Below are 14,104 nucleotides of genomic sequence, written 5' to 3'. Positions count from 1 at the left end.
TGACCCGTCTTTTTTATCCACTCCGGCGCTCTGAAGTTCCTTGATGGAAAGCAGCTGACAGCCAATGATCCGCTCAGCAGTGGGGAGTGCGTGCTTAAGCCTTGTCGTTTGAACAGCAGGAGGCAGGAAGTCAGCCGAACTCTGAGGGAGGAAATGAGGATGCTTTTGACTGGTAATGTGTAAAATTGGACCAGAATATGTCCACGTTTGAAAGTCAATTACTTTTTCTTTTTTTTCCGGTTGTCATAAAACAAAAACAAAAACAAACACCTGTAGCTGAACCTTTCTACATGTTTTCACTTTTCTACATTGCTATGGGCAACATTGCCGAGCAACATTTATCTATGGAGTGGTCTCGTGTGACGTCACAGTTTAGCTGTCGGCCATGTTGGAGTACACACAAAGCCACTGGCATGCACGGCTGAGTCGCATAACCTATCGGTGGTGAACGTTTGTGCTGTCTTTGGTTGTGGCAGCAGAGCTGATAGAGACAAGAAATCATTCTTTCGTTTGCCAGCGGTCATTACACATCAAGGAAATGACACGAAGGAGCTATCCAAGCGACGTCGCCAGAAATGGCTGTCACGCATCTCTCGAGATATAAAGGAATGGAATTTGGCGTACACTAGAGTATGTGCGGATCACTTTATAAGTGGTCAGTGATTTTATTTACAAATCGTCTTTGTGAACAGTATTTAATAAAGGAAATATAAATTAAACTTGGACATGAGAAGGTTACCGAAGCTTCATCGGCCCGTGACAGCAGTCGGTGCCAGAGACGTGTCGAGCGTGGACAACAGGCGAAACACAGAGATGCAGCCTCAGCATTGCTTGATATGAGTTTAACGTCAGATCGTATATATATATATGTATATATATATATGTATATATATATATATGTGTGGGGGGGATGAAGTTAGGAGTTAGTTGAAAGTGAATTCCTACACACCGCACACAATGACATGCACGTACAATGTAAACAAACACACGTGTCTGTTTGCGCTGAGTAAACATTGAATATTGCTAAATATCTGACCAGATCTGTATATATTTACTCTCCCAATGACGAGATGAGAATTGTCGACGACCGTTGCTTTGACGTCTCGGACCCATCCACTGACAAACTGATTGTAAGCGTCGAGCCCTTTGTAGCACTCCAGCTCGTCTTTCGTGTAAGGACTGGGGGTGTTCACGAGATACGCGTAGATGTTGGCGTAGTTTACCGATGGAAGATAAGTAGGATCGGCACTGAAACGATCTGCACTCATCGTATAGGGATCCAAGTTACCAATAACCTTCAATTTGGCCAGGTAGCGAACCTTTGATGCACTATCCAGTGATTCAAAGTATGGTATTTTCGCCGCACTTCCTTGTTTACGCGCCGCCATGTAGGATCTGTATGTACTCCAACATGGCCGACCGACCTCGTAACTAAGGAGATCGTGACGTCGGTGAGACCACTCCATTGTAATTAATTACCCTTACACTTTTAATATATGTGTGATTGGTGGGTGGTTGTTACGTTATTCATCAACGACGGTTTATAGCCTAAATACATCTGAGCATGTTCCACATTATCTTTAACCAAGTCAAAGATCACGGCTTGCACAAGTTTACAAATACATTTTTGACAGTTTAATCTGGTGAGCGTGATTTGTGGAGACAGATGGGTTTGTTTTTTAAGATCCTCACAGATTGGAGCAAGGCAAATGTACTAGACATGCTGTACAACCTGGACTATAAGCCAGTATGGAGTAAGAATTGATGAGTGCAAATATGGCCAGAGCGACCCTCTAGTCAATCAGCAGCTAAGCAGACTGGGAGAATGGCTGACAGGTGGACAGACAGGTATACGGTGACAAAGAGGCCTGTAATACAGTCACTAGAATAGGCATGACATAAAGCAAGGACAAAGTTTACAGACACACAGGCCAATTCATAAAAACATATTGAGGAAAACTGGAGTGGCACAAATTATTTTGTAATGTTAAATAAAAATAGGAACAAGCATAATATGCATAATAATAAGCAACCGAGTTTTCTGCTCCTTGGGTTCTCCACATTATTGAATTTATTCTTGCTCTGTTGAAGAAAGCTTTTTATACCTGTTGATTTATAAAGCTTTCTAAGCATAGCGAACATAAATCGGGCACACTGTCTTCGTCAGAGACGGTGTAAAATGTTTACGTCGCTTGGCACCATTGACTATGAATGGCAGTGACGGTGCTGTGAAAGATATGGAGATTTATGAACGAGGCTTGAATCTGTTTTGACTGGTGAAAGTCGACGTGTACTGTGTTTAAGCAACGATACACCTATCTCACTGTGTTTGCTTTGGTGTTTAATGATGAGTATAGGAACGTGAATGTGATTTAGCTTTTATTGGGATGAAAGACAGAGTCATGGTAAACTGAAGCACAGACATTGTATTGTCTTTGTGGGTTATAAAAAAGCACAGCCTCATTAAACCTCAGTTTAATATCTACTGTATGAGCAGTGATGTTTGCTCCTACAGCTGTAAGTAAACGAGGATGTCTGCATCTGCATTTTCGACTACATTTTCAACCCCTTCTTATTTCCAACACGTCAAATAGGCAAAATATGACGCCGTAGCAATAGAGGGAGTTAAAAAGTCAGGTTATGTCGCATAAAGAGCGACAAATTCCGCTTGGGGTGGCGGTCTGGGGCGATGGATGGGTCAAACAAACACAGGATTTTCCTCTGGGAGAGCGGTGTTTGTGTGCCATGTCAAACCAAAAACCAATGTTGACTTATTTCAAGTTACGTATCGTTGCTACGTACCTTTACGGAGGTTATTTCGTTTACCTAACATTACCACAGCGCATTTCTAACGCTGCCTGCTTAACATACTGTCACATGTTTACTTACTTAACATACTTTTCTTCACCCATACCACCATTATGGTATGAAACGTGGAAAACTGGTGCTAGAGGGGGATACCCATGCATCATAGTCTGGCACGTAGGGGCCACTGATTAAACTGTGAGCCACTCAGCCTTTTTTATTACTTTTTTTTACAACTGATTCATGTTATGTAGCTCATTAGGAGTCACAGCCCTAGTGATGATGATGGCATAGCCAATGATAATATAGTTAAACAGTAATTATTTCTGCTAATTAATAATAGTAATTAGATCTGAATGGCTTGATAACTCTGTGCTCCTGCACCGATTAGAACTATGTTGTTTGGACATTAAAGATGCCATCTCATCATCTGTTTGCTCATCTACCTCTCTTATCAGACAACCAAACCAAATACAGCAACAACGTCGCGATTATTAGACAAACCGTGAGCGATATGGATACACTGAAAAATGAATGATCATTTTTTTATCAAGTTAAAATGATGCACTCACTCATATGTTGTGCCTCTGAATGCACACGTATGCACAGACAGACACTCGAGTCACAGCTTCCGTCACCTGGAACACTCTCCCATCACACATAAGACAGAGCACCACATACAGGTTCTTCACACACAACCTCAAAGCCTGGCTCATTAACAACCAGGTGTGTCAGCACTAACAGTCTCATGCCTGCCATGTCCGTATGTAGCCTGCCTGTCTGTCTGTCTGTCTGCCTGCCTGCCTGCTTGTCTGTCATGTTTGATCCTGTGTCTGCAGGATTGTATTGCACAGCTCTGTTTGCTTGTTTTTGTGTTGTTGTCTTTTTAAAGTTTTTAAATGTTTAAATGTTTTTAGCGGCTTTTAACACCGTGCCCAGAGACAACGGTTGAAAATTAGCTTTTTTAGCTAACACTGTCACATTTACAGTCATGTTTTTATTAATGTGTGCTGTCGATTAATGTGAACTGTCCCTGTACAAATAAAATCTTAATAATAATAATAATGAGTCTGTATCAATTTACAACCCCGTCTTAAACAGATTGGGTGCCCAGCTGCTGTCCTCTGGGTTGCTGCATGTGTACTGTATACATGTGTCGCTGTGTATATGTTTGGGAGAGGAAAGTGTGAAAGAAAAGAAGTTGCAAGACACTAATAACTTTGCTCTCACGGTCTCGCCGCGTCATGTTGTTGCTGAAAGACTGACAACATTCCCTCTTTAATCCTCTCAGTGTGGGAAAAGGTGCCAACGTGACATCTGACACACACAAACCTTTCGGAATGTCTCCCACACTGCCCTCGCTTAACCTTCTGAGCTCTGTGTGCACAGTCTTCTTTCTAAATGAATCTCCATCTGAATCAATGCTGTTGCATGCTGTCTCTCTCCTTAATACGTTGTTAAACCTCCAAAATCCGGCATTGATGCAATCACACCATCGCCTCAGCCCTGTGGCCCTTAACAAGTCTAATCAATCCTGTTAATTGCTCAGTCAAGACACTGGCAATGACGACAGTGTCATCCGTTTTCCATGTCAAATACATTAGGTAGTTGCTTTACATAACCACACTCTCAAACACACACACACACACACACGCACACACGTCATCCGATCATTATGAGTGGTCTCAACCAAAGTGCCTTAATTAGGATTACCTTGACCTGCAATGTAGCTCATTAAGAATAAAGGAGTCCAGGCAGTAACATTACTGACACAAGCATCGTGTTTTTTTTAATCAGACAGAAATAACTCTTAAAATAGATAATTACAGTGGCTTGGTGCTTTTATCTAAAACTCTTGACGAGTTATTTGTTCTCTTAGTGTCCCGGTAGGAATATGCATGTACTGTATAATGGCTTCAGCAAATATGGGACACTTTTGGCCCTGTTCTACTGTAACAGCACAGATACTAGATAGATATTCAACACAACAACAAATCCCTGTTCCTGTCTAATTGAAGTTCAATTGAGAAAGGAAAGTTCTTGCTTTTTTTCTGTCACATAACTACAGTATTAAAGAATCCATACAAGACCAAAAACAATCTGGATTGGGAGAAATATTAAAAGTTAAAATGTGTCTCATCTGGTTTACCAATATGACATCTAAATTTAAGAACATTCCGTACACACTCCTTTCATGCATTTCTGAATTTTACATTTTAGCCATTAGGGAAAATAAACATCAATATTACTTTTTCATCTTCAATTATCATTTTGATTTAGCAGTAATGATGCTGGCTGTCATCAGCAAAGCAGAAATAGCAATCTCATGTTTTTGAAGGATTTAAGCAAAAGGAAGAACTTTTTTTAAAGAAAAGACGATGACCGGTCACAGACCAGAGACCTCACGAGGTACCAGCTTCACCAATGACAAGTGGGAATTAAAGGACCTAAATGGATTTAAATGGGTTTATTGGCAAAAATGGAATGAATGTATAGCTATGTTGTTATTTATGCACAAAACTAAGAATTGTTGTTTTTTTTTAGCTTAGAATGAGACCTTCATATCTACATAGAGAGCGCCACTTCAAGGAGTCTGCCAGAAAACAACACTCATACATGGAAATACTCATACTGTGTACTCAATACAATTGTACACACGCGTGTACATGAATTGGGACAGACATGGTCAAAGATTTACAGTCATATGTTTGCCTGAGGTTAGAAACCTATACATGCACGCCAGTGGCGGCTGCTGATTAAAAAAAAATCAGATTTTACACTGGTTTGCTACACTACTTATTTATCTCTACTCTCTTGTGTTCAACAAAAAAAATTGTAAAACAATGGCTTACAAGATTTCCTAAAAACGACTGCAGGCTCTGCATTTGAATGCACCTTGTGTGTGTGCAATGAGTCAGTCCAACGAGGGGTGACACGCCACCCAGTACGTTACAGTGGGAGCATCCTCCATGCTGTGCAGCCATTGCAGCAATCGTTGCCCATACCAGGGTGAGCGGAATACAGCCGCACGTCGGACCACAGCACGCCACCTTAGTCCAAGTACCTCGGTCCTGCTCAATAATAAAGGGAAATGGAAATTTGGGTTTGATGAATAGTTTTGCAGTTTGCACGTTAAAAGGTATTTTTTAATATGCCATCTATCACTTTACTGCCAGTTAATCACACTCAAGTTAAATACAGTGGTAGTGAATTTGTCCTTAGTTATTGATAGTGTTTTCTATCAATATCAATAGACCTCAGTATCTACATCAATTGAGCTAAAGGGCAAAAAACATGCCTCTTATTTTGGATGAGTCACCAACATATGCTTTTGTTTTCATGTCCATGTGTTTGTAAGAGATGGAAAGTCTACAGAATGCTTTGTATATTTAAGTTTCTTAGACAAAAGCATTCAGCACTGACAGGGGCATAGTGCTGACAACAAAAGCCTTAGCTCAGATGAATACAAAGGATAGCATTTAAGTGATACAAATGCACTGATAGCCAAGAATCCCTGCCAGTAGGAGCTCATGAATTGAGATATTTACTGAACCTCTTCATGCAGAGAGGCTACCAATCACCTACAGCAGTGAATATGGTGTCAAGTGATCAGTGATGTTCTCAATGTTTGTGTGGGAGCAGGTGTGTGTCTGTATGTCTCTCTACCTTTCCTTGTTTTTTTTTTGTTTTATTTTGCAAAAATACTTTCATAGGAATGCGTGTGTTCCTCTAGAGACACATGTTTAACTCTACCTCCATTTTTCATAGATATCCGTGGTATTGAGGATTTCCTGGACTGGACCTCTCAGCAGGGAATGGACGTTTCCCTTCAGAAGGTGGAATCCAATATCAACATGATGATCACAAGTCTGTTCAGAACATTGCGCGTGGAAGAGCTGCATCGCTACAGGGATACACTACGCAGAGCCGTGCTGTTCATGAGCCCGGCCACTGCCAAGGCTTTTATCACTGAGGTAAGGAGGGTGTTTTTTTGTTCCCAAGTTTTCTGTGTAATGGGGAAAGTAACAGTAACCGTAGTTCAAGCTTTTCTCACCCGATATTTTTCATTTAAAGATACGGGAAGGAGCTGGTTAAACAGTCTCAGTTTGGTGCTGATGCCTCTATATGACCTACATAAGTAAACAAGGCCATCAGCAAAATGACTGTTTGTATATAGTTATTCTTAATGCTCATCATCGGTGCCACTGGGTTAGACTTCGTGCTCAGACTCCACCGGGTCCTCCGGCAGCGACCAGCCCTCAGCAGACAGACACAGATCTTGCTTCACTGCCGCATTCGATCTGCGGTCCGTGCTCTGGCGGGCGGCGGAGAGTTCCGTGCCTGGCAGAAGCGGCTTCACTTCCTGCCAGGAGTAGAGCTTCGCTGAAAGCCAACCCAGACACCACGCTGCTGCAGGACAAGGCCGTATTGTTTGGCATGCTGAAGGCACGGGAGAACCAGAACCAGGACTGAGTGTCAGACCCTGCTGCAGTAAAATCAGAATTTATGTAAAGGTATATCCGCTTTTGTCCACAGGGACCGCCAAAATCAACACAAGATTAAAGTTCATCTTAGTAGCTTTAAAAAACTCTCGCAGCCCTATTTATTGAGAGGTTAGCGTGTCTGATCTAAATCCTGTGAGAAAGCAAGCTAGAGTCAATCAGTGTCAAGTCAGTCTTGATGGTATACAGCACAACTTACATTGAAACATTATATTTATGTTAGAATATGTGTGTTTAACTACTCCCTTCCCCCCCACACACACACACTTCCCCACCTCCTCCTGTCATGCTCCTTATCTCTGCAGAAGAAGACAATTAGTGGAGTTCATTTTGCTCTCATACATAAATGATATGGAGGTCATGGTTGAAAGCAATAGGCTCTAGCATTAGTTATGAATTTATAATTTGAAGTGATAGGATGGGGCTTAATCCCATGTGTCATGTTCTCATCTCAGTTTAATTAAAAGTGACCTCAGAAAGAGCAATCACAATCTAATTTGGCTGGAGGCGTGACGGGGGGGGGGGTGCAAGATGTGGGGTGTTATTATGTTCCTGTGTGTTTGTAGTCTTAGCGATGTACGTGTTGCATGGAAAGACACTGTGCCGGCCAGAGGACTACGATAATGCGTCTCAAGGTTTCACTCTCTTGGAATGCTTTAAGGAAACGTTTAAGCCAACGTTAAGTGAGTTTTCACCACGAGAGAGCAGACAGACGTCAACACAAACTCACAACAATGAACCTTTTCTTAATGAAGGTTAGGTCAACTGCCTCTTCACACATTCAGCAGCAGCACAGCAACATGGTTATCCCTTGGAAATTGACAAACAAATGCGTCTCTATTATCACTTAGCCATTTGTTCAACGAGATCTGATCTGCAGTCGGTGTGGGAAATTGCTTAAGCTTTAACATTAAACAATATGGAAGTGTCGGCCTCCATTTTAGTGGGTGAGTGGAACCCAAATTAGTTTTCCAGAGCCGCTCTCTCTCTCTCTCTCTCCTCCGGGAAGGTTGACAAAGCAGTCGTTTAATCTAATTTAGTCAGACATCAAGTGGTGAGAGGTTTCTGAGATGAAGTGTCAAGAGATGGTACAGATTGCTGGTTAAGATTTATGATCGCATCTCTGTCTTTCTCTCTGGCAAGATGGTGAGTCGGGGTAAGGGAGAGAGACAAGGACTGAAAGACACACACAGACAGGCAGGGAGGCATGTGGCGACAGAGAGAGATGACTGGGACCTTGTCTTTTCTCTATCAGTTATTTGTGATGTCATTTGTCACTGAAAGCACCTCCCATCCAGATGCATTAGGCCCTGATATTATATGTAAACCTGGAAGCTGTTACCAAAATGTAGAGACTTGGCGGAAGGAGAAAAAAGGGAGATTGGAGATATGGCAGGGTTGAGAGTGATTAGAAGATGGAAGGCAATTAAGAGAGTGCAAGAAAGTGCCTACATCTCTTAACCTTGAGCAAGAAGGTTTTGTGCCTAAACTGAAACAGTTTCCAGTCTCTGTAATCGTCCTTACTCTACAATCAAAGTACTTGAACTAATACAGGAGGGATGTTAAGGAAGTAATTCAGTGCATTAAGGAAGATATTAAGGAACTAAATGTGGTGCTCAAGCATGGTACTGTAATTTGTTCAACTGCCCCCACATTGATGCAGGCCATGAGATGTTGGTCTTATAGGTTAACGACAGAGAGTATTATGTCAGTTGATGGTTGCACATATAGACCACACATGCAAAGCTGTATGTGAGAAAGACTGGCTTTGAGGCAAACCTTGAGGAGAGATGCGAGTTATCATGAGCTTCTTGGCTCATCTCTTCATTATTGTGACTTTGATATGAGCCTCTGTCCTTGCTCTTCTGTAATTTGTAGCTTTCATGTTCTTGTTGTGATGTGAGCTCAGCAGGAAATATAGTTCAACATCTGCTGGATTCTCAGTAGAATGTCTTCCACCATGCACATCCATGCATTTTACCACAAAAGCACACGGATATACACTCACAGCCAACATGCTCTGTCACTGTTCTGCATTATTTAACATTTACTTGCTCTATTTTTTCAGTTTAGTACATGTGGGTGTACCATCCACTGCCAACAAGACTCAATGCTGTCACATACATCGCCCTATTCCACCCACTGTAGTCAGAGGAGCAAAGCGGCTTTCTTGCCCTAAGACCATTGTCGTATTACAAATATTGCTTGTCATGAATTATGAATGGCTTTCCTGGACTTACTCAGCTCATAAAGGACCAATAACTCGATGAGTTTAAGAAAATGAAAATCATTACAATTGTTGCTGGGAGGTTTTGTCATGGGTGAAATATGCCTGTTAGTTACTGAGAGACGAAGCGTATAAACAGGGACTACAGTACATAATCCTCTAACATCAGTATACAGTCATACATATTCATATTCTAACAACGAATTATGCATAGGTTGTAACCAGGTTATCAGTAGTAGTTTTTGAATTCTGCATTGTCAGTGTTTATTCTTGCTGGTTTAGTCCAGTGGGATTTGAGGAGAGCTTAAACCAAAGAGAGTGTGACTTGATCGAGGCACAGCCTTTTCATATTCTTTCATTTGTAAGAAAACATGAAATGGTATTTATAGGACGTTGTGTTATAAAAACAACATTGTCTTGTCCATCTGTGTTTCTTGCCACTGATCATACATGTTGTAGGCAGACGTAGCATGAAATAATGAGTGAATTAATATAATATAAACAAAAGTATTAGTATTTGGAAATTGGATCATAACCATGAGTTAAAATTTGCTCAGGCGGAGTTAGTCTTCTGTCTCTCGCTCTCTTACAAACACACACACACACACACACACACACACACACACACACACACACACACACACACACACACAGACTTCATATGTGAGATGCAAAGAAGCAGAAAAATATAAATGTTGCCATTTGATCTCAAAGCGTTAACATTTCAAAACGTTGCCATTTTTGGACAATTTTCTCTTTCTCACTTGAAGGGCCTTCAAACGGGTTGGAGATTATTCCAGAGATGACAGATGTTGCAAATGAAACATGAAGAAAAAATATTCTGTATAAGACATGTTGAATAATGCATTCACTGAATATAGCTTGTATCCAACAAGTTTTTATTTTTTGCCCAAGTAAAAGCTGCTCTTATCACTGTCCACTTGCCTAATAGAACCGGAAAATACTGAATTATGTTGATGTTTGACCGGAGACAGACAAAGATACTATAATGTTGGAGAGTTTATTACATTGTACATTATATAGTATTTTATGTCAGCAGAACATTGGGATACTCATTGACATGCAACGAGACATTCTGCATTGTTCACAAAATATTAAAAAAAAAACCCATCATATCCAAGTCAATACTTCTCAGATTGCTGACTGTTTTCGTGTCGAGGTGCATGCACTTGATAAATTGTAAAACCAACTTGACACAGCTTTCTACTTTTTTAGTTATATATTTTTGATCATACTATCAGGTCTGTTTAATTTTTCTTTTGCTGACAGTTCCCCAAACTCAGACAGAAATGTTATATTTAGGCCCTGTGATCTACGCTCCTCTCCTGAAGAACAGCCTGAAGAAAAGGCATTTGGACCATGACGAACTTAGAAGTTATTTTACTCAGTGGGTGGAATTCTGTTGTTACAGTCTGGGTGGGTGGCTCTGCTGAGAGCTGTGTGCTGAACAAGTTGTGGAGTTGTTGTCATAGCTTCAGGATTGTACTTTTTCTACTGTCGCTCTCTCTCTCGTTCCATTAATATGTGGGCTTCTGCTCTTATTCAATTTTTTGTTGATTACGCTCATCTTAAACTGCAGCAGCACAACTACCCATCTTAGATGTACCGATTATAGTGCAATGAACGTGAAGTTATAGTCATCGGAAATCTATGGAGGTCTTTGGAAAAATCCTGCCTGCCTAGACCTTAAACAGTAACCATTAAAACTAATTTCAATTTTAAAGTAAGCCAAGGAGAGCTGCAAATGTGTTTGGTCATATAAGACCAGCTAGCAGACTGTGTTGGCTTTAAACGAGGTCTGACATTCAAAGATTTAAATCGATGAGTCTAAAAAAAAGCTGTGCCGAAGAAGATTAATATTTGATGCCACAATAGCAGGTGCATTGTTAACAAGTAGGATATAAGTAGTAATGACAGCAGTACAGATAATTATCGCTATACGCATTGGAAAAGAGTCCAACTCACGCATTCCTTGCACTGAGAGAGACAAAGAAACACGGTCACCAAAAACTATTTATGTTGAAAGGAAAAAGTAAGAAAGCACTTTTGTCCAACGCACAGGCAAAGGTAAGAGCTGAAATCAGCCTTAACTCATTTTCTTATATCCAGAGAGGTTATGGAAAGCCTGAAGTATCCCTCTATTTCACAGCTTTGCGGTAAGGGACCAGCACTGGTAGCCTATAAAAAAAGTATACGTTTGATGGTGGGTTTAGACCCCTCAGTGTTCAAAGAAAGCTATAATTTTCGCCCACAATATTACAGTGTTCACTGATACAGTAATGTGAACAGCATGACTATGCAGGAAACGAAACAGCTTATTTTCCTGCTAGTTATTTTCTGCATTCAAAATGCTTAGGTGTTCTGTTGTTGGTTGTCCCCTTTATTTTACACAGGCATACTCTATATAATTACTGTTAAATGTAGGGTGTCAAAATCAACTGTTTCCCGCATTTTCATCTATTTGGCTGTCAATGAAAGCAACACGGATAAGACAGGGAAACAAAGAACTGGTCAATTTAAATACATTATCACCACCATGCATATTGTCAAAACATTTTTTTTTTTAATCGTTTTTTTCACAATACAGCACAGACTATGAACATAGGTTTGTCTTTAAGACCCCTTAAGATTGTCTTTCCTACTTTCGTAATATATTCAATTTGAAGTAGCATCCCTGCCCACTGGTGTAACGAAGAAGCACCAGTCAAAAGTATGCTCTCTTATTACCTTTTTAGGCTGCCGTTTGAGTAAAAACCCATGTCCTAGACCTGTTCTTAAAATATGTTTTAGATTTTGTCTTATTTTTAATTGTTAAATTTTTTATTTTTCTCTGTGTATGTAATTTATTGACCCTAGGGTCATAGTGTTTTTTATACGCGATATAAATAAATTTCATTCATTCATTCATTCATTCATTATGTGTGACCTCTGTCTTTTTGGAGAGCAATTTTCTTTGTTGTGGGCAATTTTTGTACTGATCCGATCTGATCACCTTTTTAAAATACATTTTTAATTAATTCTCTACAATCATCCCTGAGGGGTCGGGATTAGCAGGCTTCTACTGCTAATGGAGCCTTAAATCAGATGTTGTGATCCTGCTTTGCTCCACTGCCATTGATGAATATGTATTTTCTCATCAACATCCTGTGCATGAATTTTCCATAATTTATAATGAACTGTCTCTGATTCATTTGGGTCCCAAAGGCCATGAAATATATGCTTGTGAAAGACAACGTGGGCTGTCAATTACAGTCAAAAAAGGATAATTTTTCCCTGCAGGATGCATATTATATGTTATATATTATTATATTATATCATATTGCATTACATTGTCTTGTATTAAGTTATATTAAGAATTAAAACTAGATGTTTGAAGCTTGGGATATATAAGACAAATTGATCCAACGGCTAACTAATCTTCTTGTCTTATCATTCGGTATATCCGTGTGTTTCTCTTGTATTTTCCCATATATTTGAGTGCCTTATGTATGTCTGTGCTTCTGTTTGCTCAGTACTCTTAGGAAATTACTGTATCGCTGGACTTTTACACTAAATGTCAACATCTTTTAAAATGAGGGGGAAATTGGATAAAATTCCAAAACGGAAATATATAACACTGTGACTCAGTATACGGCCTTCCATATGTTCTCATCCTTTGCGTCTTCCCCTCTGCCTCCTCTTTTGCTTTTGCTTAGCGACACATGAAGGTGGTCATTTCTGCCAGCCTCTGTCTGGAGTTAACTTTTAGTGAACATTTTGCACATTAACCACTCGGCTACAGAGGGCAGTGGGCTGGCAGGGCATTGTCAGAATCAATTGAAGGGTAGAAAATGACAATGATTAAAATGAAGATGTGTGGGTAGTATGATTGAACAGTTTGACTGATTGAGATATTTTTCATCATTCATCAGTTTGTGCGTCACAACCTGTGTCAATGGAGCATGACGAGCAAGTGTCGACATTTGTAATTGTAAGACATGTCGGAGAGGGTGTATGTGATGGAATGACAGACGGTAAGAATGTGGACAGCAGGCTATACAGACGGGTGACACAGGACAGTAGGCAGAGAAAGTGGAAGGATCAACTGAGGTCGGTGAAGTAACAGGGTGAGGTGGAATAGGGATTAGCAAAGATGAAGGTGTCTTCAAATGCATTTAAATTGATTAATGGACTGACTTTACTTATTTTACAAAACTTCAAGAACGAAAGGACCTCCTATCACCGATACAATATGCTCAGCGTTTTTGAGTTAATCTCCAATTAATACTCACATGCATGGCCCAGACCTTTAGGACTTTGACATTTTGTACTTCTTCCTTGGTAGAGGCCAGTGGAAAAGGGATTTTGAAGGGCAAGGCAGAATTCAGCGAGAGATAAAGAGAGCTAAATGGATGATGTAGAGGATGTGAAGAATGAACATGTGACGAGCAAATGAACAGAAACGGTTCAAGAGAGATGGTGGTGGGGATGAAGAAGGACACTCTTTAGTTGAGAACAAAGAAGAATCAATGACAGATTGTGAACACACACAGAAGCAAATATCCACCAA

General features: G+C 40.3%; 1 protein-coding gene across 1 annotated transcript in view; it reads left to right on the top strand.

The window, feature by feature from the left end:
* The window catches only part of grid2 (glutamate receptor, ionotropic, delta 2), a gene marked incomplete at both ends in the record, with an annotated part of 423,012 nt that overhangs the window by 250,919 nt on the left and 157,989 nt on the right, over positions 1 to 14,104 (top strand). Inside the window, one exon of the mRNA XM_079271038.1 lies at positions 6,574 to 6,779. Within this exon, the coding sequence (XP_079127164.1) occupies positions 6,574 to 6,779 (206 nt within the window). The remainder of the gene's footprint in view (positions 1 to 6,573; positions 6,780 to 14,104) is intronic.

The sequence above is a fragment of the Melanostigma gelatinosum genome (genome assembly GCF_949748355.1).
Source record: "Melanostigma gelatinosum genome assembly, chromosome: 6".
NCBI lineage: Eukaryota > Metazoa > Chordata > Actinopteri > Perciformes > Zoarcidae > Melanostigma > Melanostigma gelatinosum.
This window is presented reverse-complemented; position numbering and strand designations above follow the sequence as displayed.